Source organism: Talpa occidentalis, unplaced genomic scaffold, assembly GCF_014898055.3.
Source record: "Talpa occidentalis isolate TD23 unplaced genomic scaffold, MPIMG_talOcc4v2.1 talOcc4.12, whole genome shotgun sequence".
NCBI classification, from domain to species: domain Eukaryota; kingdom Metazoa; phylum Chordata; class Mammalia; order Eulipotyphla; family Talpidae; genus Talpa; species Talpa occidentalis.
Window position 1 is genome coordinate 57,818,174 of NW_023601212.1, and position 27,947 is coordinate 57,846,120.

General features: G+C 40.2%; 1 protein-coding gene across 2 annotated transcripts in view; it reads right to left on the reverse strand.

The window, feature by feature from the left end:
- Window positions 1-27,947, reverse strand: part of PAPPA2 (pappalysin 2) — a 461,662-nt gene that overhangs the window by 210,232 nt on the left and 223,483 nt on the right. For both annotated transcript variants that reach the window (XM_054693452.1, XM_037506421.2), the window contains one exon: window positions 26,116-27,187. In XM_054693452.1, coding sequence (XP_054549427.1) covers window positions 26,116-27,187 — 1,072 coding nt within the window. The remainder of the gene's footprint in view (window positions 1-26,115; window positions 27,188-27,947) is intronic.

A 27,947-nucleotide genomic window follows, 5' to 3' on the forward strand; every position in this document is an offset into this window, starting at 1 on the left:
TGGCCACTTTCTTCTTCGGGCAGTTTGCTGGAGTCGTCCGTTTATCTTCCGTGTCCCAGTTCTCACTGGGACCTGCCGCTTTTCCTCCCTATTAACTTTTTTTAATGGGAGATCTTACTCGCAGCATCTCCTCGCCGCCATGTTGCTCCGCCCTCTCTGAGTACACATTTTTCTAAAGCGCACATGGATCATTCTCCAGAATTGATCACATACTGGGCCACAAGACAAACATCAACAGGTACATGAAGATCAAAATCATTCCAACTATCTTCTCCAATCATAAAGGCATCAAACTAGAAATAAATCATGAAAAGAAAACAAGGAACCTTCCCACTTCATGGAGATTGAAATCCAAACTACTGGAAGACCACTGGACAAATGAGGAGATCAAAGAAGAAATTAAAAAATACTTTGAGTTGAATGACAAGGAGGACACCACTTTCCCGAATGTATGGGATGTAGCAAAAGCAGTAATAAGAGAAAAATATATAGCAATACAGGTTCACATCAAGAAACAAGAAAGAGCTCAAAGAAACAAACTAATCTCACATCTCAAAAGAGCTAGAAAAAGAACAACAAAAAAAGCCCCTAAAGCCAATAGAAGAAAGGAAATAATAAAAATCAAAGCAAAAATAAACGAAATGGAAATTTAAAAAAACAATCCAAAATATCAATGAAACCAAAAGTTGGTTATTTGAAAAAATAAACAAAATAGACAAACATCTAGCCAGGCTCACAAAGAAAAAACAAGGGAGAACACATATAACTAGGATTACAAATGAAAGAGGAGAAATCACAACAGACTCAGTAGAAATCAGGAGAATAATCAGAGATTACTATGAACACTTATATGCAAACAAATTCAACAACCTAGAAGAGATAGACAAATTCCTAGAATGATATAATCATACAAAGCTGGACAAAGAAGAAATAGAACAACTAAACAGACCAATTACAAGCAGTGAAATTGAGGCAGTAATCAAAGCACTCCCCAAAAACAAAAGCCTAGGTCCAGATGGCTTCACAAATTAATTCTATCAAACATTCAGCATTGTATTAGTGCCTATCCTACACAAACTCTTCCAAAAAATTGAAAAAAAAGGAATACTACCAGATACGTTCTACAAAGCCAACATTACACTAATACCAAAACCATGCAAAGACAGCACAAAAAAAAAAAAAGAAAATTACAGGCCAATCTCCCTAATGAACACTTATGCAAAAATCTTCAACAAAATCCTTGCCAACAGAATCCAACAATGCATCAAAGGGATAATACACCACGATCAAGTAGGATTCATCCCAGGGGCACAAGGATGGTTCAACACACTAAAATTGATCAGTGTAATCCAACAAACCAACAAAAACAAAAATAAGAACCATGTGATCATATCAATAGATGCTTAGAAAGCATTCGACAAAGTCCAACATCCATTTATGATGAAGGCCCTTGAAATTCTTGGGATAGAAAGAACATACCTTAACATGATAAAAGCCATATATGACGAATCCACTGCCAATATTATTCTCAATGGCGAAAAGCTGACGGCCTTTAAGATCAGGAATAAGACAAGGATGTCCTCTCTCACCACTACTCCTCAGTATAATACTAGAGGTCCTAGCCAGGGCAATAAGACAAGAGAAAGACATCCAAGGAATCCAAATAGGGAAAAAAGAAGTAAAACTATCACTATTTGCAGATGATATGATAATATACATAGAGAACCCTAAAAACTCCACAGAAAATCTACTCAAAATAATCAATCAGTTTAGTAAAGCAGCAGGATACAAAATCAACACACAAAAGTCAGTAGCCTTCCAATACACAAACAATTAATCTGAAGAAGAAGAAATCAAGAAAACCATCTCTTTTATGATTGAAACAAAAAAAATCAAATTGGGAATAAAACCTAACAAAATAGGTGAAGGACCTATACAAAGAAATTAAAAACACTGTTAAGACATAGAAAAAGACACAAAGAAATGGAAAGACATCCCCTGCTCATGGATTGGAAGAATTAACATTATTAAAATGGCCATCCTACCAAAAGCAATATACAGATTCAATGCTATTCCAATAAAAATTTCAATGACATTCTTCAAAGAAATAGAACTAGAATAGAAAATGGAACCACAAAAAATCACAAATAGTCAAAGCCCTACTGTTGAAAACAAAGGAGAAAGGAGGTATCACACTTCCAAGCTTCAAGCTATACTACAAAGCCATAATAATTAAAACAGTTTGGTATTGGAACAAAAACAGATACACAGACCAATGGAACTAAATAAAGAGCCCAGAAATAAAGCAACACTTATATGGACAACTGATCTTTGACAAAGGAGCAAAGAACATGCAATGGAACATGGACAGTTTGTTCAATAAATGGTGCGGGGAAAACTGGACCTCCACGTGCAAAAAAATGCAACTAGACCAGTAACTCTCACCGTGCACAAAAATCAACTCAAAATGGATAAAAGAATTTGACATAAGACCTGAAACCATATATAGAAGAAAATACATAGAAGAAATATATAGAAGAAATATATAGAAGAAAATATATAGAAGAAAATAAAGGTAAAACACTATAAGACATACATCACAATAACATCTTTAAAGACTCATCACCCAAAGCAAAGATAGTCAAGGAAAAGATAAACACCTGGGATTACATCAAACTGAAAAGCTTCTGCACAGCAAAAGAGACATTAACCAAAACAGAGAGACACCCCACTGATTGGGAAAAAAATCTTTGTGCTCCATTCAACTGATAAGGGACTGATCACAAAGATACACAAAGAACTCACAGAACTCAACAAAAACAAAATAAACAATCCAGTCAAGAAATGGGCAGAAGAACTTAAAAGACATTTCTCCAAAGAGGAAATGCAAATGGACAACAGGACAAGGGATGTTCAACATCCCTTATCATCAGGGAAATGCAAATCAAAACCACAATGAGATACCACCTTACACCAGTAAGAATGGCACAATCAAAAAAACAAGCAAAAACAAATGTTGGCGCAAATGTGGTGAAAAATGAACTCTCCTACATTGCTGGTGGAAGTGCAAATTGATCCAACACTATGGAAAGCTGTCTGGGGTTTCCTCTAAAATGAAGTTTCCTCTAAAATGGAGTTTCCTACTAAAATGAAGCTACCATATGACCCAGCAGTTCCAATCCTAGGGATCTACCCAAAGGACACAAAAACATTGATTCAAAAGAACACCTGTACACCTTTGTTTATTGCAGCACTATTTACAATAGGTAAAAACTTGAAACAACCCAAATGCCCAAAAATCGATAACTGGATCAAGATGTGGTATATATACACACTGAAATATTATTCAGCAATCAAAGAAGATAAACTCATGCCATTCGCAGCAACGTGGATGGAGCTAGAAGAAATTATGCTGAGTGAAATAAGCCAGAAGGAAAAAGAAAAATATTGCATGGAATATAGGAATATAGGGGAACCAAATAAGACATCAGTGTAAAACAAAAAATAACAGTACAAAACACAACAAAGCAAAAACAGACGATTATAAATCAGAGACATACTGCAGGGGAGGAGGAGGGAGAGGGATCAGAGGGAGGGAGGGAGGAGCACAGGGGACTGAGGTGATGGTGCATGGGTGCATTGATAAAGGAAACTCTTTGGGGACTACACCTGAGGGGGTGGGGGAAGCAAATATTGTTTAAAAATGAGCGATGATGTAATTTTTTTAAATAATGTAAAAAAAAGAAAAAACAAACAAAAATAGAGATAGCCCATCTACCAACAAAAAATTATGATTCATTCAAGACTCAGATTTTTGCTGGCATTTTTGAACAATGATATATTTTTTAAAGATTTATTTATTTATGCATACAAGAACTGGGGTACAGGCCAGAGGTGAGAGTGCTGAGAAGATTCACCAGAGACATTGGGGAACAGAATAGGCAGATTGATGGAAATACACTGCTGAGGGGAGCAGCAGGCGAGACAGGAGAGGTCTGCTGTGCAATGTGGGTAGCTCCCTGGCCAGCCGGGGATTGAACTTGTGCTGCATAGGCTATAGATAGCTTCACAGTGCTGTGCTTAACCCCTTGCCACCTGGGAGGCTCACAATATATACTTAATTAAGGTATGTACATGGGGTTTTTAGACATAATTATGTGCACACAGCAAACATGACTTTTATATGCACTAGAAATCAAAAAAAAAATTGTGTGACTCATTATAGTGAGATACTATCTTTATTGTGGTGGTGGGAATTAAGCCTGCAATGTATCTGAGGTGATCCTGTTGCTCAAATTCCAAAGTGGAGAAACTGAAACTAAGTAACTATAAGAAAGTGAAAATCAAAATCAACAAAAAACTATGAACCAGAGACAATTTTTGGGGGTGGGGGGCGGGAGGGGAGGGATTGGGGTCAGAATTGGGGGGTTGCAATTGTATGGGGAATATAAAAATAAAATTTATTATTTAAAATAATAAAAATAAAATAATAATAAAAATTCAAATAAAAAAAAAGAAGTTACGTATATCAACACTTAACTGGAACATAAATGTCTTGGGGATTGTCTCTCATGAAACAACTTCGCTACATTTCTGAAATTCTAGCTAGTGATCTAGCCTACTCCAAACATCACTCACTACTCTAAAACCATAAAGGGAAGAGCTGTGAGGACATTTTTTAGGTCAACTGAGATATTCAGAGGGGCAATCTAATAGATAAGATGCCCTGGTTCCTTTTCAACCTCTTATGGAGTTTGTTTTGATTTGGGGGTTTCTCTACATACTTCAGTTTACTCAGAAGTGGACCTAAGCATTGCCTTAAAACTTTGCTTAGACACAATGGGAAGATTCCAGGTGCCTGAAGAGGTTTTTGACTGAAGGAAATTAAGAAAGAAATGTAATAGTAAAAGATTATTTATTTCTGACCAATCTTTCATGTGTAATAAGAGAGACAATTCAACAAGATTCAAACTTGGCTGGCCGAACCCCAGAATCTGCTACTATACAGTACATGGTCCTGTTGTTGAGTTTCCACACATTTCAGGAAATGTAAAAAGTGAACCCTCCATGTGGCAATGAATGGATTGTCTGGTATTCATTTGACTATTAAAAAGCCTGATAATTTAAGAAGCAAGTTCACAGTTGAACAAAGGAAAGAAAATATATGCATATACTCCAGTTCCTTCCCCCTTTCCCCTTCTTTCCTTTAACCACCCAACCACTTTATCTCCCTTGACCTCCAACTCTACTCTCCCCTTTACTGTGGGTTACTGACTTACTGATTCTTCAAAGTAGAAGAATACTGCCTGCTGTGCAAAGATGATATGGTTTTCTCAGCAAACAAATAATTGGAAATTTTTTTATTTCTCAATCTCTCCTGCAGCAACTGCAATGAAGCATAGGTGCATATTTCTTTATTCTTTTTAGACTAAGGCTTTCATGCTGCTCTTCATGCCAGTTGCAAAGAGAGAAGTCACTTGGACCCACAGAGTTAGCCCATTCTAATTTCCTGGGAGCCACATTTCCCCAGTCACATGATGACAGGCATCTTCGGGCATTATTCTTATCTGCATCCCCTTTTGATTGTCATCCTTATTGTCTCCTTCTCTAAAATCATCTGCTTTATCAATAATTGTATTATGTGAAACTAGTAGACCAGATAAGCACGTGAATATATAGGCAAGGGAGTCTACTAAAGGATTTCTGGTTACAAACTTCTCTTTTTGATCCACAAAAGGTAATTTTGACATTATGGAAGGAAGCAGAATATGAAATGAAATGGAGAACCAGAGACAGACGCTCAGACATAGCATCCTCCACCTCCTACCAACCAGTGTGGGCAGATAGTTGTAGTTGAGGAAACAACTAGGAGTCAGATGACTTCTCTTTGGGTTCTCCAGACAATCAACTATTTTGTGACTTGAGATAAGATTTCTCATCCATAAAATAAAACGGTTGAAACCAGTGATTCCAAAAGTCTGGTTAGGGCAATCCATGATTCGGAACGTGAGTAGGCTCATTGTGTCTTGCCAAATTTACCTTGGTTGTACCTTGCTAGAGATATGCAATGGCTATTTTCAAAATCACTTTCTTTTACAATAGCTCATGAAAGAAGGAATGGGATTAGACTCAAAAATTACCTTCTTATTTCAACACATGAAGATTGACTGAAAAGAGGTTATTGTGAACAATCTCTTTTCTTCTCAAGAGTCAACCATCTACGGGGCCTCCCTGGTGGCACAGGGGTTGAGACGCAAACTGTGAAACAATCCACAGCCACTGCAGCACAAGTTTGATTCCTGGCCGGCCATGGAGAAACCCACATGGAGGGACAGACCTCTCCTGTCTTGCCCGCTGCTCCTCTCAGCAGTGTACTTCAGTCCGCCTGCCTTTTCTGTTCCCCGCTCTGTCTCTGGTGAATCCTCTCACCCCCACCCCCCCCCCCGCATCTCTGGCCTATACCCCAAGTCTTGTATGAAATGAATAAATCTTTAAAAAAAAAGTCAACCATCTCCTTCTTCATCAAGAATATCAAGGTATAGTCTCTCTCAAATTCCTGCCTGCATGCCAATAACTCATCTACCCTCCCCTCCTCCCCTCCAGCCTCTTCCCCTACAGAAAGATGTATCTTTTCTGCAGATCATATCTGCCACTGTTTCTGGAGTTCCAAAGTCCATTTTCTCCTACATTCACAGTAGGGTAATCTTTGATTATTCTTCTTCATTAAAAATTTTCCAAGATAAAATAATGCCAACCATTGTCTCAATGGCTGAAAATAAAGTAATAAAGTTAGTTTTTGTTTGTGCTTAGAGAGTCCCAAGAATGATTCTTTAAAGCATTTAGTTTTGCAGAAGAGTATTGTTGAGGACTTTGTTCACTGCATGATAGTGATCCTTAGAAGAAATTTCTGTCCTGTATGATTGTCTATCACACTTCTCCTGGACAGTTGTTCATTTTTATCTTAGAAATACTGTGAGTATCAGCCACATAACAGCATATCCCCCCTATTTAAGTTTATTGTAAGAATTACAGAGATAGGGTACTCCCTGGTGGCCCAGGGGTTAAGTCTCAGTGCTATCACTGCTATGGTCTGAGTTTGATCCTCTAGCCGGGGAGCTAACCCACATGGTACAGCAGAACTCTCCTGTCTCACCTACTGTTCCCCTTAGCAGAGTATTTTAGTAAATCCACCTGTTCTACTCCCCACTCTGTCTCTGGTGAATCCTCTCACTCTCCCCCAACCCTCTGGTCTATGCCCCAGTTCCTCTATGCAAAAAAAAAAAAAAAAAAAAAAAAGAAACTATATTAAAAAAAAGAATTATAGAACTAAATCTGTGATCTAATCCTAGCACTCTAATGTAAATGCACTCAGCTTACACACTGAATTCACCACTAACTTAACCTTTTCCTACCTGTCTTCATTTTCATTATTTTCACTTTGTTTCCTCTTTCTTATTCATATGTATTGGTTTCTTTTAAAGCATTGTGTCATATAAAAATATATACCTTCAATCCTATCTGTAATAAGGCATGATATAATCAAGCCCTAAAAAAAAATGAATAAAAATTTCTTCCAGAGGCCCTTTATTTTGAATTATGTGTATAAAAATGTGTAAGGATTTCTCCAGCCATAGAAATATATAAGAAAATTAATATATAAGAAATTAAAATTAAGGAAAGGATTGGAATAATCTTAGAAAAAGATTCCTTATAGGAAGACCACAACTGCACAGGCCATCTTCACTATGTGTCCTACTGAAACTACCTGACAGACTAGGCATCTAACAAAAAGTAACTTTTTAAAAATATTTTTTTTTACTTTTACAGGTAATATGGTTTACAGCACAATATTTGATCCAGAGGTATAGGTTTACACCGCCTTAGCTGTGTATCACCATACCACACCCACCACCAAGGCACCCATAGTCCTGTGTTACAGCCTATTCCACCTGCTCCCCACTTTGTTTTCTCCCACCCAGTCCCAATCTTATAACTTCAATTCCACAATCATATTTCCAGGGTTTGTTATCTGTTTTGTTTTGTCTGACCCTTTCCTTTATTTCTTCTTATTACATATATATGTGAAACCATCCTGTATTTGTCTTTCCCCTTGTGCCTTGTTCCTTACAGTTCCACCTATGTTGTCACAAAGGGGAAAGTTCATCATTTTTTATAGCTGATTCATATTCCACTATGTATATATACCACATTTTTCTAATCCACCCCTGTGTGTTTAGTTACTTAGATTGGTTCCTCAACTTGACTATTGGAAATAGTATTGCAATGAAAACAGGAATGCATAAGTCTCTTTGAATCAATGTTTTTTGCATTCTTCAGATAGATACCCAGAGGTGGAATTTTATAATCATTTGGTAGATCAATTTTAATATTTTGAGAAAAATCCATACTGGAAAAAATTTATCTATTCAGATGAAAGATATATCATATACAAGAAGGTCCCAGAATGACAGAATTAGTGATAAAATTTTTTCCATTATATTAAAATCTATAGAAAAAGAGCAGACCAAAAGTTTAGAAGAGTTAAATATAATTATAATATGTATTTAACATAAAGTATAATGTACCACATGAAGGCAGTTTGAATAATTACCCTTCTAATATTAAATTGCAAATCCCTCATAACACTGCCCCATTTTCACAACTAATGGTTAGATTGATTGAATAAATGGCAATTGTTATTACAGCTATTATCCTAAGTAAGGTGCCAATTATGTCAACCTTACTCCCTGCCTAATATATTCTCCTTCTGCTCTCTACCATCCATTTTCCAAGAACAACTGCACACCCCACCCCTTTCTCCATTTGAATCCTTCCTGTTAGGAATCAATGGTCATATAAATAATTCCTAGAATAATTACTCTAATAACAGTGCATAGAGCTAATTTTAAGGCTAGGGTGGAGGGAGACAAGAAGTAGAAAGAAAAGTTGATTAGCTACTGCAGAAATTCAGACTTGGGAGTCAAAGATGATTAGAGAGAATACCTGGCTATATTCAACTCAGTATTACAATTACAATCATGTATGTTTGTCATTCCAACTTTGAAGACAAGAATCATATACCTAGGGCCTGCTACTGTATCTAAAACTTAGTGGGCATTCAATAAATGCTTGCTAGATACCAAATGAATAGAATGCATAGAATTAATTAGATGCAAGATAGATTACTGTGACTTTTAAAATACCCCTTTTTTTCTAGCTCAAGCAGGGAGAAATTAAAAACCCATATTGAAGGGGAATAGGGCTATTTTCCTGTCTTACTCATCACTACTCTCCTCCCCAAACATTGGGTGTGCTCCAGATTGTTGATGTTCCTCATAAAACCTGCTGCCCAGAATTGAGCAGACTCCAAACAGAGCTTGATCAGGACTATGTCTAGAGAAAGCATCTCTTCCAGCCATTTGAACACTTTATCCCTTTTTAGTGGAACTCAAGATTATTGGCATGCTTTTAACAGCCACATCACACATTTGCTTCATATGAAGCTTATGCCCATGATTTTTTCACATTGATTGCTGCAAACACAAATATCCTCCAGTTTGGTTTATACATGTTTTATATCCTAAACTCTAAGATCATCCCTGTAAATTTTCATTGTGTTGTGTTGAGCCCCGCATTCAGCCCTCCAAAGTTTGACTTGAAGTAATTTTAAATCCCTAACTCTGTCATAGTCATAACTGCTATGATTGACTTGATTTGGCAGCATTCATTCAGTAGGCAACTCTAGGTACCTATTTAATACTGAGCACAGCTGGTAGACATAGGTCTTCTGGAGCAATAAATCTTTTTGAAATTATAGCAGAAAAGAGACAGTCATTGTACTCAGCCTTGCATTTTTACACTCACATAGCAAAGAGACAATAACAAAAACAAAGAGAAACCCCACCAACTGGGAGAACATTTTTGCACACAACACTAATGATAAAGGACTGATCACAAAAATCTGCAAAGAGCTGATGAGACTCAACAACAACAAAGAAAATAATCCAGTCAAAAAATGGGCAGAAGAGCTAAAAAGAAACTTCTCTGAAGAGGAAATGCAAATGGCCAACAGGCATATGAAAAAATGTTCAACATCACTTGTAATCAGGGAAATGCAAAGCAAAACTATCATGAGATACCATCTTACACCAGTGAGAATGGCACATATTAAAAAAACTAGCAACAACTAATGTCGGCGAGGATGTGGAAAAAAAGGAACTCTCCTGCACTGTTGGTGGGAGTGCAAACTGGTCCAACCACTATGGAGAGCTGTGTGGAGATTTCTGGACCTACTAAACATAGAGCTTCCATATGATCCAGCAATTCCACTCCTAGGTATTTACCCAAAGGACACAGAAACATCAATCCAAAGAGCACCTGCACCCCTAAGTTTATAGCAGCACTGTTTACAATAGCTAAGCTTTGGAAACAACTCAAATGCCCAAAAATAGAACACTGGATTAGGAAGATGTGGTACATATACACCATGGAATATTACTCAGCATTCAAAAAGATAAACACATGCAATTTGCAGCAACATGGATGGCACTGGAAGGGATCATGCTCAGCGAAATAAGCCAGAAAGAAAAAGAAAAATACCAGATGGTCTCACTCATAGCAGGAATCTAGAAAACTTAAATAAGGGACCAGGAAAATGAAACTATAAGAAAGTGAAAATCAAAATCAACAAAAAACTATGAACCAGAAACACTCTATCGGGGGTAGGGGGCGGGGAGGGGAGGGATTGGGGTCAAAATAAAGGGGTTGCAATTATATGGGGAATATAAAAATAAAATTTAGTTAAAAAAAATAAGAGTGGGAGGAGCAGATTCCTCATAGGCCAGGGTGATTAACATCTGCTTTCTGCTTCATGAGGATGCCTCATTACTACTCCCATATAATGCATGATCTCTCCTGATCAGGTATGAAATGATAGCTCTTTCATCTCTCTTTCAATCATCTACTTGAAATCTCCTTGAGGTTGTCTACTATCTCTTCAAACTCACTGAGGAACCCTAAACAATGTCTCACCAGACACTTTTGCTTATGAAATATTTCCAATTTACAAAGCACTTTTAACAAGTATCATCTCATTTGAATTTCATAATACCCCTTTGAGGTAGACATGGTAATTAAATGTATGTATGTAAATAATTTCATGTTGGTAGAGCCCCAAGCAATTCATAGAAGTGGAAGAGCATATCTTCAATCCAGGCCTGAAATAAATTTGACAGGTAAAGTTTCCAAGCACATGGGTTCATAATCAAACACCATAAAGCACGCATGAAAAAGCAAAGCACCATGTGCAAGAGCCTATAGAATTAGAAAAATAACAGCCAGACAAGCTAATATAAAACATAAAAGAAGTATGCTTAATATGTTAGTAGTTAACTTTTTATTTTGAGATAATTGCCAATTCACATGCACTTGTAAGAAATATTACAGAGTAATCCTACATACCATTTACCCAATTTCTCCCAGTGATAGCATCTTGCAAAACTACAATACAATATCACAACCAAGATATTGACATTGATACAGTCCACTAATCTTATTCATATTTCCCCAGTTTTGCTCCTACTCATCTATGTACATTTTTTTCTATTTTGTTTGACTAGAGCCTCCTTTTTTTCCCTTTGGATTCAACTAATCAACTATTTTCCAGAAATGGAGGACTTTGCCACACTGGCCATTTCTATGGGCAATCACTGGTGACTGCTTGTTATTTCTCTTAAGCATACTGGAATTCCAGAAAAGACTCTCCTAAGACTGTACCCCCAGATCCTCATCACCATAGAAATGGTGGGGAAAAATGAAAAGGGGGAATTGTTACAGAGAGAGATTTTCATAAAAAGGGGAGAGTCTATATTCCCTGGCCCAACAGATGATGGGTAGAAGTGAGCAGGGAGGGGAAGCCAGGGAACACTTAGAGAGAACATGTGGACAGGAGACTCAGAAAAAAAAAACTTGGAGGAGGCACATGGAGCAGAGGTAGATGTGAAAAGAGATTGTAGTTGTTTCTCACCTTTGGACTTGCACTAGGGACATGAGGGACATGGAAGGAGACACATGGAGTCGAGACATGTAGAGAAACATGGAAGAGACATGGGTGAGAAACCCAAGGGGAGGCTGACAGAGGTAGCCATTATTTTAAAATGTTCTTTGAGTTTGCTCTCTTTCATCTCAGACTTGCCTGGCACTTTTTGCCCCTTTCATATGGTTCCCTACCACAGGGTGCCTTGGACTTGTGGTGAGCTCTTGGACCTCAGTGGCCCCACTTTGTGTCAACTCTGATAGGCTAGACATTTGCCCACAAGGGGATGGGTAACTTTGGGTGTTTGTTCAGGAAACTATTATCCTTTCTTTCTCTATGCACATTAATTCTACAAAACTTCTTTTCTACTAAATTTTTTTAAAGATTTATTTATTCATGCATACAAGAGCTGGGGTACAGGCCAGAGATGTGGGGGTGACAGGATTCACCAGAGACAGAGTAGGGAACAGAACAGGCAGAGTGACTGAAATACACTACTGAGGGGAGCAGCGGGCAAGTCAGGAGAGGTCTGCTGTGCCATGTGGGCTGCTTCCTGGCCGGCTGGGGATCGAACTCGTGCTGCGGGTTGCTTCATAGTGCAGTGCTTAACCCCTTACGCCACTAGCGAGGCCCTCTACTAAATTTCTTACACATTAAGAATATAATTTGTCTTTATGCAATGGATGGCAGAAATGGCAGAACTCCTTGAGAGCATGCAAGTTTGGGTTTCTTGAGGTTACCCCTCCTCATTCTGCACACTAACAGATTTTATATAGTTCATTTATTTAGTTCTATGCAATTTTATCACATTTATAAATTTGAGACTCCATCACCTTAAGATGTTTCAAAGGCTAAAAGAATATTCAAAGTATAAATAAATATAAGAAATTGACTTTAAAAACTGACTAGGTAGATATGAAAAAGAACAAATAGAATTTATGAAGATGAAATTATTCTAATGAAAATTTTAAATTTATTGGTGGGCTCTAGGAGCAAGTAGCCAAACCTAAGGAGACAATGGGACAATTAATTCAAAACTAATTATTGAAAATTCAGCACAGAGAGGAAAAGATTGAAAAATTGAGGAGATGTTAAGATACATGGAGTACAGTATAAAATGGAAATCCAGGATATAATTGAAAGGAATATATTTAAAACGATATGAATGATAATTTCCCATTAATGATGATGGCATATGTGCTCAGATTCAGGAATTTCAAATAAAAAATTTCAAATAAAAAAAGTCTAATGCAAGCAAATCACAGTGAAAGTGCGGAACGCTGAAAACAAAGACAAAATCTCAAGAGCAAAGAAAAGAGGCACAGTAAGTAAAAATGAGTGGCAATTATACCTTAACTTTTCAACAGTACTACTAGAAACCAGGAGACAACAGCTTAACACCTTGATGGGGGAAAAAAGGAACCAATTTAAAATTGTATATCTGGGAAAGCTAACTTTTAAAAAGTTTGGTAACATAAAGACATTTTCATTAAAAAGCATATTAAGAAAAGATAATACCAAACATGCAATAAAGCAAATCTTTAAAAAATGTATTGCAGAAATAATAAAACTGATCCCAGAAGAAATATCTAAAACTTAAGAGACAATAACCATTAAAACAGATATATATTAACAGGTAGACAGTAAAACTGATAGAGATATAAAGATAGACATAAATATAATCAATTAATAGACATGTCTTTACATACCCCATGTTTCTCAATTATTTACTATTCAAATTTCTGACCACAACATCTATGACCTTCCCACTGTTAACTTCTCAAATTTTCTTCTTACTCTTCCTTAAGAAATACCCCTCCTTACAAGTTGTTCTTAGAATAACCTTAAAATGTTTGCATTTTGGCACATACCTTTGTACTTGTCTAATAAAATCTTCTGTGTTTTAAAGACGCTATCATTTATATAACATCTTTCCTAAGTATTAAACCCATAATGATTTCCCTTTCCTTTCCTTTATCTCTTTAAGTAGATATTCCCTGAATCAACCATTACATAATTAAACAATATTTATTATGTACTCACTATCAGCTAAGTACTTTACAAGGTTTATAAGGCTTACACCTAACACACAATATAGAATGGTGTGTAATTAGATAGGCTCTAAAGTCAGACTTTAACCCTTGCTGTGTGGCTGCCTGATGACAGTTATTTAACCATCAGAGTCACAGTTTACTTATATATAAACACAAACTTTTCCAAATTACCTGGATTATCCTGACATTTGGTTTCGAATTCCAAAACATAGAATTCTAGTAATAAAATTAGTGTTAAAATTTTGTGCAGTTACATTTCTAGGAACCATGGTCTAAGGAAAAGGACAGAACTGTCAGGAGTTTCATCCACAAGAAGCAGAAATGAAAAACCAGCTCTCTCTACCCAGCGTTTGGCACCAGTTGAGAGAAGATTGCTATCTTGGAAGCCTGAGGAGCCCTCCCCATTGTCCTTTTCTTTTGGCCATAGTTGCCTGAACTCAAGCCTTGCCAGAAATCTATGATTTCTGGCTTGACATGTGAAGATGAGTTGGGTCAATTCACATTGACTGTGTCCATAATTTGAACCAAGATATTGCAAGCAACCGAGGCAATTAGCAATGGGATGTGAATTTGAAGAGAAGACTCAGTGAGATAAACCAGGAGCCACAGCAAACTGAGTTTAGATTTAAGCAAAAGCTATAAAGGGATGGGAACTATGAGTAATCTAGCAAACTGGTAACAAAATAGAGAGAACCCTGCAGGCCTGAGACAAATGAGTGTTCAAATCTGCCTCTATCCCTGCAGCCTTCTAGCTTCATTTCCAGACCACATGGAATTGTACAAGGAATCCATTTTCTTCAGTAAATTTGACTGAGCCTATGTTCCTTACAACTACAAAGCCTAACTAAAATATTTGGTAAGAATCTTGGCTAATCTCTGACATCATTTCAAAGAGGCATACCTGACTGGAGGTCCCTGTGATCCTTTCTGGGGATCTGTTGTTTCTCTCAATTGCTGTCTCCCCAGCAAGCAAGGATTCATCTTACTTCCTAGCTGTTGTGGTTGACTAGTTCTTTTTTTTTTTTAGATTTTATTTATTCATGCATACAAGAACTGGGGTACAGGCCAGATGTTCAGGAGAATGAGAGGATTCACCAGAGACAGAGTGGGGAACAGAACAGGCAGACTGACTGAAATACATTGCTGAGGGGAGCAGCCAGACAGACAGAAGAGGTCTGCAGTGCCATGCGGGTATCTCGCCGGCCGGCCAGGATAGAACCCGCCTTGCAGAGGCTATGGACAGTTTCACAGTGCTGCGCTCAACCACCTGTACCACCAGGGAGGCCCCGTGATTGACTAGTTCTCTGAGCATCAAGATTTACTCAATGTTTCATACTTTCAGAGCCATCTGGGAACTCAGCTACTCATATAATAAGATAATAAATAAATTGTATTATAATCCTCAAGTAACAGACTCACATTGTCATGGGTCTCTTTAGTTAGTTTACTTGTTTCTGACTATGGTAATTCTACCCCAGTAATAGGTAGGAGATATGACTACAGTGTAGATTCTGAATAACATTTTTTTCCAACACCGAGTAGCATATACTACCCTACTCAAACCCATACCCAACACTGCCATTTTCCCTACATAACTTATTTTTTCATTCAAATATATATATGCTAATTCATATAATAAATGTCAACTGAGCACTTCCTACATTACAGGAACTATGAACAAAGAGCCTAAAGTCTTGTGCAACAGATAGACAAACAACAGATAATTACAATATAGTATGAAAAATATGTACTCAGGCAGAGGTTGGCAAACTTTTCCTATGAAGGGCCAAATAGTAAATATTTTAGGTTTTGTGGGCCACACAGTCTCTGTCATAATTATACAGCTCTGCCACTTGAAAGCAGTCATAGACAATATGTAAACAAGTATATGTGGCTGTATTCCAATAAAATTTTATTTACAAAAACAGGTGGTAGGCTACATTTGGCCCATGGACCATATTTTGTCAACCATCATACTAGCAGAAGCGCCTTCTTTTATTCAAGAATTATTAAATACTTTGTAGTCTATTCCTTTTGCTTTTCTAAGTGCTAGGGTAAAATAGCAATCCAAACATACAAAGACCGGGGGCCCCCCTGGTGGCGCAAGGGGTTAAGACACAACCTATGAAGCTATTCACAGCCACTGCAGCACTAGGTTGATCCCCAGCCAGGAAGCTACCCACATGGTGCAGCAGACCTCTCCTGACTCGCCAGCTGCTCCCCTCAGCAGTGTATTTCAGTCAATCTGCCTGTTTTGTTCCCCACTCTGTCTCTGGTGAATCCTTTCACCCCCACACCTCTGGCCTGTAGCCCATTTCTTGTATGCATAAATAAATAAAACTTTAAAACAAACAAACAAATAAACATATAAAAACCCTTCTCTAATGGAACTTCCATTCCAATGGAGAGGATGGACATTCAGCAAAACAAAAACAAACAACAATAAAGAGTAATAGCCCAATTGTTATCAACATGTCCTGCTAAGTTAGGGACAAATTCTAAGAGAAATACAACAGTGAAGGAACCACACACAGAGAAGTGTATGAAATTTTATTTATTTTAAAGAATTATTTATTTATTTATTTATTTATACAAGCACTGGGTACAGTCAGAGGTGCGGGAGGGTGAGAGCCAGAGCCAGAGCAGGGAGCAGAGCAAGCAGAAGGAACGAAGTACACTGCTGAGGGGAGCAGCGGGTGGCAGGAGAGGTCTGCGCGCCATGGGGGACCCTCGCACAGCGGCCAGGGATGCCACTGGGGAGGCCCTGTTTGAAATTTTAGATGCAGTCACCAGGGCAGCTTCACCTAAAGGTGACTCTGAAAGAAGACCAGAAGAAAGTAGGAAAAAATCTCCATGTAGAATCTGGAGGAAGAACATTTCAGCAGAGAAAAGACACTGAAGCTCATGCAGTAGGGCAGTGTGGCTGTCAAGTCAGGCAGTGAGACGATCAGCATGACTGGAACAGAGTAAACAAGGGAGCATGGTAGGAAGCGAGGCCACAGAAGCAACTGGCACCAGATATAGGACTGTTGTCCATCATTCCCTGTTAAGACCAACTCTAACTTCGCTAGGGTGCTGCTGAAGAAGTCTGCACAGAGGAATAACTTGATCTGAATTACATTCTAGAAGGACTACTCTGGCTACTGTGCTAAAAGCAGATTGGGAAATAGGTGGGGATAGACCAGTTATGGGGCTATGATAATAATATAGGTGGGAGACGAGGGAAGCCAGAACAGAGTGGTGGCAGTAGGGGGATGAGAAGTGACACAGGAGGTGGCTAATTCCTATCTGAGGTCAAAGGAATGTTTACAGGAAGGAACAACATCCTAACTGAGTTGAAGAGTAAGCAGTGGTCAAGCAAATATCACGCAAGAGGGATCAGGTCCACAGCTGTAAACAGAGCTCCGAGGGGGAAGTGTGAGATATACTGGGATCCAGGAAGTCAATGGGTCAACAACTTCCTCTAGGGGGTGAGGTTCTGATGCAACCAATCCTCAGAGAGCCCCTGGTGCCCAGACTAAGTGTAGGCTCGCCTAATCCCTGACCTGCTTTTCTGGGTTAGGGGAAGACCCAGCAACAGGGTTCAGCTTTTATCCAGTTACTAAAGTAGCATACAGACAAGGTTTCCAGAGGAAATAAAGAAAAAAAAAAAAACATTTTAAGTGTGCAGCTGTCTTTCAGATTCCTAGGTTAAATTCTAGGAAGGGATCCCTAAGTGAAATCATCTGAGACAGGCTGGCATGTGGCTAATGTACCAGGGCCAGCACCCCAACTCCTAGGAAAATGCCCAAATATTTTGAACAACTGAATGTGGTTGGAGACTAGGGTCTCTCCCAAAATGCTTCTAAGAGGAAATATTTTTAACCCAGACATACCACATGACTCTCCCACAAGTCTGTCTATTTGGCTAGGAAATAACCACAAAAAGGAGAAAAACAACTTATCCACACTCACCTGGGGAGGAAAGCTCACTGAGCCAGGTGAGCAGAAACATTATAGATTTCATTTGCTCTGTAATATGTTTCCTACTGAGACTGAGGAAAATGGCCAGTAAGAAAACAAACTGGAGACATTTCTATTTGTAGGTAAGCTTTCTTACCTGTAAAACGTTCTCTCATTTCATCCCCCCATCACTCTTTATTTATCAAGTGAAATGAGTGTGGAAAGGTGAGACTTGTCTCACCTTCAAATGCTGCTTGCGCATTTGAAGGAGAGGGAGGAAGGGTTTTCTTGCTGTTCAATTTTAAAGTTTCTCCTCCATTTCTTTTTTTCCTCTGCCCTCCTCTACCCCTTACACTTATTTTCCCCCGTGCATGTTTTCTTTGGCTCCAGAGAACTCTGAATCCCAACTTCAAAAGAAACCTATAATGAAGCCTGGCTGATGTTTAACAGACCCGCCACTGCAGGAGCCCAGCCCGACCGTGCCTGGTGCAGCAGCCACAGTAGCTGTACTGTAGCACAGTACAGCTAATCCTGAGCACACAGGCCCATGAGGCCCCAATTTCTCCACCTGTTCCCTTTGATGTCACATGCATGTGTCCTCCTGTCCCCAGATACGCACATAGTCTATACAATTGCAGTCACTGCTCTCAACCATACCCCTGCAGACATTCCCCCCTGCCCCCAACCTACTCTGTTAAGGACCTTTTTATTTTATTTTTTTTTTAAGATTTATTTATTCATACAAGAGCCAGGGTACAGGCCAGAGGTGTGGGGGGTGGGGGGGGGCAGTGAGAAGATTCACCAGAGATGGAGTGGGGAAGAGAACAGGCAGATTGACTGAAGTACACTGCTGAGGGGAGCAGCGGGCGAGGCAGGAGAGGTCTGCTGCGCCATGTGGGTTGCTCCCTGGCTGGCTGGGAATCGAACTCGTGCTGCAGAAGTTGTGGATAGCTTCATAGGTTGCATCTTAACCCCTTGCACCACCAGGGAGGCCCAAGGACCTTTTTAGAGAGAGAGGGTCATGCCTCAGCATTGTTACTGACAGCAGTTCTTCTGCTCTCAAGCTCCCCAGAAGCGAAACTCAGACAATGAGGCAGAGAATCACCAATACAGAGCCCTTATCCGCTGCCATCACAGGCTTCATAAACACAAATGTATGGCATCCCACTGTCTGCTTTACAGCATGGTCTGACACTGGGTGATTGATGATTTGTGTAAACTATACTCAACCATTGGTTTTTAGGAGGTGGTTTTTCTCAGCTTGATAACAGTATTATGAGATCTGACACAGAGAAAGCAAAAAAGAGAGGCAAGCACACTGTTCCAGATTTAGCTGAATACTAAACTCAACTCTGATGTGAAGAGGAGAGAAAGAACAAGAGGTGGAAGGTAGATTCAGCAGCAAAGAACCCTTCATATCTAAAACATAATTTTAGAGAGGAAAATAACAGAAACTACTCATGACTACAAAGAAACTGATGGTCAGGGAAGCATAGATCTCCCCTTGGCTTGGCTTCCTAGGGGGCAGCATATGGAGAGGTCAACACCATTTGTGATTTCACTGCACTGGACTCTCAACCCCCTTCCTTCCCTCACTCTTGTAGAACCTCCCTCAGGGCAGCTACTAAGTAAAAATAGACATCTGGCCTATGTATCCTTCCCTACCCACAAGCCAAGTTCTTCTAGCTTGGTAATTCTGTTCAACTGGCTGGGTTATGTATCTATAATTCATATCTCCTCCTGACCAGACCCAAGTCTGATAAATACTCTCCCTTTGATAGGTCCATCTGGGTTACAGATGTTTGATGTGGAATTCTTCAGTCTCTTTCCTCCTCCCAGAACCATGGGGAGAGCAATTTCTTTGGGCTAGATTTTTGATTGCTTGCTGGGGGTGGGGAAAAAAGGAAGGCTGAGTAGGGTTTGAGAATTGAGGAGAACTGTTCATATGCCAATCACTGTGCTTGCACGTGAGCAATCTATTTATGGGTGTGCCCCCCATGTCTCACCCCCACTAAATGGTAAGCTCCTAAGTGGAAGGACTCTGCCTGACACACTCTGCTTGCTCAACAAATATCTGGCAAAACATTTGCTGGAGTTGGATGCCTTCGTAGTCATAGTATAACGGAATTGTGAGCTTCAATTCTGTGATTTAGTTATAACAATAGGGGTGGTATTTATGGGGAGTTTAGTTGAGACAACCACAAATAACACCAAGTCACAGGCCCTCATAGAAATCCAGAGATCTACATCTTTCTATCTAAAGTCCTTTCAAACAATCCAAGTCATGGCAAAGAGCGTCTATACTCCATGCTTTGCTTTTAGTGGCTCAGGCTAAATTTAAACCCAGGAAACATACAGAAAAATTATTAACCCCCTCTAATAAGTTGTTAGTATTCATTCTTATATATTCTGTGTATATGTTCCTCTGCTTGCTTACTATTTCTAGCACATCACAGGAACTTGTTAAGAATTGTTTTCAAAATATGGTTATTGCTTTATTAAAAACACTCAATATTGGGCCTCTCTGGTGCCTCAAGTGTTAAGACGCAACCTATGAAGCTATCCGCAGCCTCTGCAGCATGAGTTCGATTCCCGGCCAGCCAGGGAGTAACCCACATGGCACAGCAGACCTCTCCTGACTCGCCCGCTGCTCCCCTCAGCAATGTACTTTGGTTAGTCTGCCTGTTCTGTTCCCCACTCTGTCTCTGGTGAATCCTCTCACCATGCCCCCTGCATCTCTGGCCTGTACCCCGGCTCTTGTATGCATAAATAAATAAATCTTTAAAAAAATTAAAAAAACAAAAACACTCAATATTTTTAAAAATAAAATTGAGCACAAGGGATATAAGCAGAGGTTGGGGAAAGGGAAATCTAATACATAAAATAAATGTAAGGGAATTGGAAAAGATGCCTTCAGATTTCTTCCTCCGAAAGAGGAAAGTCATAAGTAATTACTCGTTTTTTCATAAGTAGAGATCAAAAAGCATGGTTCTGTCTGTTAACAGGCACAAAACATTCGAGAAAATTCACGGGCATGAAAGACAGACAGGAATTAAGGGGCTGGGGGAGGAAAAAGAAACTTGACTATAGATAAACCAGAGTGCACAGAAAGAAAAAATCAGAGTGAATTTTATTTTCAGCTTCAAAAAAGTTGCATTTTAAAATAAAAATTAGTCTAGAAATTCAAAGAGTAAAGTTTTAAAACATGATTGCTAAAATTAAAAATTAATAGCTTGTCTATTAGAAGATAAACTTAAGGAAATCTCAAAATAACAGATAGAACCTTTGGAAGAAAAACATGATAAAAAATGGGGCCTCCCCGGTGGCGCAGCGGTTGAGCGCTGGGTTGCGAAGCTGCGCGCGGCCTCTGCGGCGCCGGTTCGATCCCCGGCTGCTCCCCGGCCACCAGAGGAGGGTCCCACATGGCGCGCAGACCTCTCCTGCCGCCCGCTGCTCCCCTCAGCAGTGTCCTTCGGTCCTTCTGCCTGCTCTGCTCCCCACTCTGGCTCTGGTGAATTCTCTCGCCCTCCCGCGCTTCTGACTGTACCCAGTGCATGTATAAACAAAACAAACAAACAAACCAGCAAACAAATAAATAAAGCATGCCTCTATAAAAAAAAAAAAAAAAAAACATGATAAAAAATGAAGAAGCTCCATTATTAGGTGTTTTATGGGGGAAAAGAAAGAGGATAGAGAAAATGAATAAAGAAGCGTCAAAATTTCCAGTGACAAGGAACACTGGTATGCAAGTTAAAAGGACCACTGAGGGCCTCCCCTGGTGGCACAGCGGTTGAGCGCTGGGTTGCGAAGCTGCCTGCAGCCTCTGCAGGGCCGCTTTGGTCCCCAGCTGCCGGCGAGGGTCCCACATGGCACGCAGACCTCACCTGCCACCCGCTGCTCCCCTCAGCAGTGTATTTCGTCAGTCTGCCTGTTCTGTTCCCCGTTCTGGCTCTGGTGAGTTCGCTCACCCTCCCGCGCTTCGGACTGCACAGTGCTTGTATAAATCAATCAATCAATCAATCAATCTTTAAAAAAGGACCACTGAGTGCTCAATGAAAAAAAAAATAAAAGACCAACCTTATGAAAGATCATCACCTGTTCTGCTCCCTGCTCTATCTCTGGTGGATCCTCTCACCCTCCCACACCTCTGCCCTGTACCCCTGTTCTTGTATAAATAAATAAATCTTTACCAAAAAAAAAAAAAATCTTTAAAATGACATCCCTGGGAATAAAATTCTAAATGAGTCAAAAAGGAGAAAAAAAAGCTTAAAAGGATACACATTTATCAGAACAGAAGCTAGAGGCAATTAACGCTTTTTTTTCGGAAGTTTCACAGAAAATGTTTTTCAACTTAAAAGCTTACAGCAAGACAACCTATCAGTTTTGTGTAAAGGCAAAAACAAAAACAGTTGAGAAAGACATTTTTAGAAAAAGTAACTCTTTTTTAGAGAGTTACTTAAAGATGTTTTCCAATAAAATAAGGTAGCGAATTAAGAGATATTCATGAAAATCAGCACACAGAGTCTCCAATCCAAAAAAGCAGTGAAATGCAGGATGACAACTGTACAACAGATCTAAAGCTAACTAGTCAAATTGGAAGAGGAAAGGAATATAGAATGAACTAGTAGAGACAAACTGAGAGGCATATTTAAAACACACACACACACACACACACACACACGATCAATAGACTTGCTGATATGAAAAAACAATTGAAGCCATCAAGAAAAAGTCTGAAAGAAACAAAGACGGAAAAAAAAGAAGACAGGCAAGGAGGAAGAATGAAAGAAGGCAAGGGGCCTCCCTGTGGCCTGGAGGTCAAGTCTCAGCACTATCACCCCTATGACCTGAGTTCAATCCCCAGCCAGGGAGCTAACCCACATATGGCAGCATATCTCTCCTGTCTTTCCTGCTGCTCCCCTCAGCAGTGTATTTCAGTGGATCTGCCTGTTTTGCTCCCCAATCTGTCTCTGGCAAATCCTCTAACCCTCCCCCACCATACCTCTGGCTTACATCCCAGTTCTTCTAACAAAAAAAAAAAAGAAGAAGAAGAAGAAGAAGAAGAAAGACAACAAATAGAGACCCATGGGAGTAGGGTGAGGGGTGAGAAGAAATTATGCCATCAAGAAAATATAATAATAGAATAATACTTTGTTCTGCAATAACAAAAAATTATTTTTCACTGACATGATATGATAAATGTATATAACTGATCCAACTCAAAATAGAAAAGTAACTATCTTGGAAAGATGGGAGGGAAAGGGAAGAGACAATGAAAAAGGGATCATCTCTTCACCATTAGAGCAAGTCAATATGTAAGTTTAAAATTGATGAATCAAGTAATATAAATATGACATTTGGAGATATGCAGGTAATTATCAAAAGAGACAGGTGAAATGGGTAAATATGGAAGCAGGGCTACAGAGTGGAGCAGAATGGAGAAATTAGGTGGGAGACTTGTTCCTTCTTATGTCTTTAGGTGCAATTTGATTTTTTTAAACTACATGCACTCATTGCTTTGATTTAAATATTTTTAATTATCAAAAAAGTGTAAACAGTTTCTCTTATTGTGCAATGTGAGCTCTGCATGTAGGGGTAAGAGAATTCCTTACAAATAAAGGTTTGAAACACATCTGGGTCTACAGATAGAAAGGAATTAGTTACCATGGCAACTCCAAAGCAGTAAAGAGAATAAGTTATAAAACACCCTCATGAAAGCCACAGCAGTAGGATTTAGAGAGATTAAAGACCACTCTAAGGGAATGATTCCTGGGTACCTTGAGACAGCTTTCTGAGTCAGGACAGTGGGTTCTTGTAATGAGCTAGTAGACAAATAAGAAAAAGACAGATTTCTCTCTCTCTCTCTCTCTCTCTCTCTCTCTCTCTCTCTCTCTCTCTTTCTCTCTCTCTCTCTCTCTCTCTCTCTGGAGATTCTAAAATTGGCAACCTTTCTTGTCAGTGAGGTTGAGCTTCTGCTTGAGGTTATCAAAATCTGAAAACCAAACCCAAACAGAATCTCTATTATACAAATATCTCTGGTAATGTGATCAGTTCTCTGAGTATGATTATATATACAAAGGTTTCCTATCTGTCAACTCTAATAATGATAACAATAACTAACGGTGGTTTAGAAGTATTTTCATACATTGAAAACTTTAGAGTTATCAAGCACTTTCTTGTACTTCATTTCATTTGATTCACAAAGCAGCCCTAGAATATAGGTAATACAAAGTATTGCTGCAATCACCCCATTTTATAGACAGAATTCCTAAGTTCCAGAAAATTACTTGAACAATTTACCTAACTAATTAAGTGGCAAGGAGGCTGGGATTCAGTGTGTTCCTGATTCTTATCTTACTCTCAATCCTTGACATCATATGCCTGAACTACAAGCCAACCTACTGACTGGTGTTTATTAACTGTCACCACACAGGGACACCATGAATTACTACACAAATTGTGGTTTACACAAGGCTGCCATCCAGGGATCAGGTGAGAACTGAGACCTAGTCCTCCCAACTCCCACCAGCACAACATCCAAGCTCCAGTATAAGCCTTTTTATAATTCATACCAATTATGCAATGGCAATGCCTTGTCCATATATACAAATTAACAAGTTTACCACCCCCTTTCTCCTCTCTATTCTCCCATAACACTCTCCAACCCCTGCAACCACCATGAAATAAGAATCCTATGGGCTTCTGTCTCAGGACCAAAGATATATCACATCCATTAAAATAAATATGAGATAATAGCTAAGTAGCAGCTGCTGTTTAGGTACTGGGCATATAGCGGTTAACAAGGACCCTGGTCTCATGAAACTGAGATAGTAGGTAAGAGAAAGACAAATGGCAGATGCACAAGAAAACATCAGAAGTGTTGTGTTACACAGAGAACTAAAGTAAGTTGTACATAATAATGATTCAGTAGTTGCCTTACATTTGGAATCAGGAAAGACCTCTAGGAGAGGACATTTAAGTAGCTGTTGGTTGGAACCACAAGAGAAAACCCACAGGGGGAAGGTCAAGGCAAAGACAGAGTCCAACAAGATGAAATAGTTAATGTAAAGTCATGGGGCAAGAAGCATCTTGGTCTGTTCACTGGATCAGAATAGAGTCAGGGAAGCTGAGTAGTGTGGTGAGGATAGCAGCTAGCGGGAGGAAGCTGGAGAGGTTGGCAGGGACCCAGTTGTAGCAGAGCCTGTCAGTCAGATGGGGAGTCTGGGTTTTATTCTCAGTGCAGTGGGGGAAATTTAAGGGAAGTGACAGGATCTGATTTCCCTTTTTCAAAGGATCTTCCTGTTTGCTGTGTGGAGAATATAACTTAACTGGGCAAAAAGACTCCAGGCACCTAAGGAAGACTTATGTGTAGATGGAGAATGTCATGTCCATGAAGAAGCTCAAATGGCACCAGTGACTAGGTACACATGAACTATCTTCATGGATTTGTATGACTTTCCTGGGAATCTAAGACTACAGGAAGAGTGCTCAGGTGTAACTGATACTGATTGGTTTCTATCAGTTCATACAGTTGATCTTTGAATGACACAGGGGTGAGGTGGGTTCAGGGAGAGTTAAGGGTGCTGACCCCCCTACCAAAGAATAGAAAATCCATGTACAGCTTATACTCCACCATTGACATCTCTGGTTTGGCATCCTCAGATTCAACCCAGCAGTTGGTAGAATTACTAAATAAGGACCCACAGATAGAAAAATATCCACATATAAGTGGAAGTGTGCAATTCAATCCTATCTTGTACCTTATTTGTTCTCAGGAAATATCCCCTAGCTTCCTCCGGTAGACTTAAGTTTTCCCCTTTCCTGGGCTTCAAGCGTTTGGTTCATTGGTCTTCAGGTGTGCCTCACACCAAGTACACAGTTGTCTGCTCCATAGAGAGTGATCTGTGTCTCTGATTACCTGACACAAAACTAGTACTTCACAAAAGCTCGATAATGTCTGACCTGGTGGGTGAATGATGATTTGGGAGCTGTGTGAACATTCTTCCATTTCCAGAAGCCCCCAAAAATACAGTGGTGCTAAAAATGCACCCCACAAACAGGACATCCCCACCCCCAGGCCCTTACCTCTTGGGAGAGTCAGGGTCGAAGCAGGTCCTGCGCACGTCAGCCACTTCAGGGTCGCAGCAGTCCCCGTCATCAAAGTCATTCAGCATGTTGTTGCACTCGGCGTGGCACAGCCCGTCTCTGCGGTTCCAGGAGTAGCAGCGGCCCTGCAGACGGCAGTCACCCCCATCGTAGCCCGTGAGTGGGTGCTCACACTCAGGGTCACAGTGGTCATTGCCAATCTTGCTGGGCTCACAGTTGACGAGCACAGCCCGGTGGCGCAGGGTGGAGTTGTGGACATGGTGGACACTCAACTGCCAGCTGATGTTGTAGCGGCTGAAAGCTTCATTCAGTGCCTCGTGCTGCCGCCGGATCTGCTGCTCACTCACCGTGGGGTTCAGACCCTGATCATCACAGATGTTCACCACCTGGTAGCGAATCACCTTCTCTCCCCGAAGGGGCCAGTGTACGTTGTACTGGGAGATCAGTTCCACATTGTCACAAGCCGTTTGCCCACAGAGTGGAGGCTGCAGCGGTGACAGAATCTCTGGCTGGGGCCCTGAGCCCTGGAGGACCTCCAGCCTGGGGTAATTCCCATCTCTAAAGGGGGCCCACTGTTCTTCCATGGGCTTGAAATTGGCCGTCAGGATCAAGGTGGTCAACTCCTCTGCCACACTTGGATGCTGAGGACTGTGCTGGAGTTGGCTTTGTGGGAGGGCTGTGGACCAGACAACCAGTGTCCCCACATGTCCACGGTAATAATGTCCGTTCTCTGAGCTATCCCCTCCCAGGAGGAAAGAGCGGCAAGATGCCATGAAGGGGCTGTTCAGGGGGCCAGACTGCTCTTGACTACTAGCCACCTGAGTGCCATCCACATACAGGGCCATCCGCCGTCCATCATAAGTGGCTGCCACATGTGTCCACGTTCCTGGCTGGTAGCGACTGTGGCCAGTCACAATGGTGGCTTTCTTCATGCGGTCAGTGCGGAGGGAGAAGAAGAAGCGAGCATCTCGCCTTCCTGTGTCCTGCCCTGAGCGGATCCCCAGGGCCCAGCCCTTGTCACTGACAGTGTGGGAACAGTTATCAAACACACCTGGGAAAGAAGGAAGAATCGAAGGGAGAAATACCAGATACAAAGGGGATGGAGAAAAGGAGAAGAAAACCCATGTAAATAGCGTGAATACAGGTTCTTCATGGGAAAAATTTAAGTGATATTGATTCCCCAGCTGATAAACCTGTCCAGTACCCCACATTAGGCTGTTCTGGCAATATGTGTCCCTCAAAGGAATCTGATTTAAGATACCATTCAACTTGACTTATTCTGGTATTTTTCAGTGACCAAAATGGAAGCTGGAAAGGGGGTCTCCAATGCAAGTGACAAAACCCTCTTCTAGAACTTTGTCACAAATGTTCCCTAGCCTGACTCTGAGTCCATGCCTGGTCCTAGCCCCTTTCCACTTCCTGGGAAGCCATGAAGACAATTGTACTCACAAAAGACAATAATCTTCTATCTCCTTAAAATCCACTTTTCTCTGGTGAATATTGTTTCTCATCAAGAAAACAAGCTTTTGATCTGTAACATCTCAAACATCATTCCCAGCTCACTATTCCTTCGAACGCCTCTCTCTGATGGGCAAGGACACCCATCCACAGAGAACAGCTGTCAGACAGTGTAAGCAAAATGCTGGCCACATGGTCCTAACCTGAAAAACTACTATAAGGTATAAGAATGATTGTTCTCTCACCAGTGATGCCCAGCACAGGACAGAAGTGGAAATTCCCCAGGTAAATGAAACTCTTCACCACACATGACCTTCTCACCTTGCTCATTGCATAAAATTATTAAGTCCAGT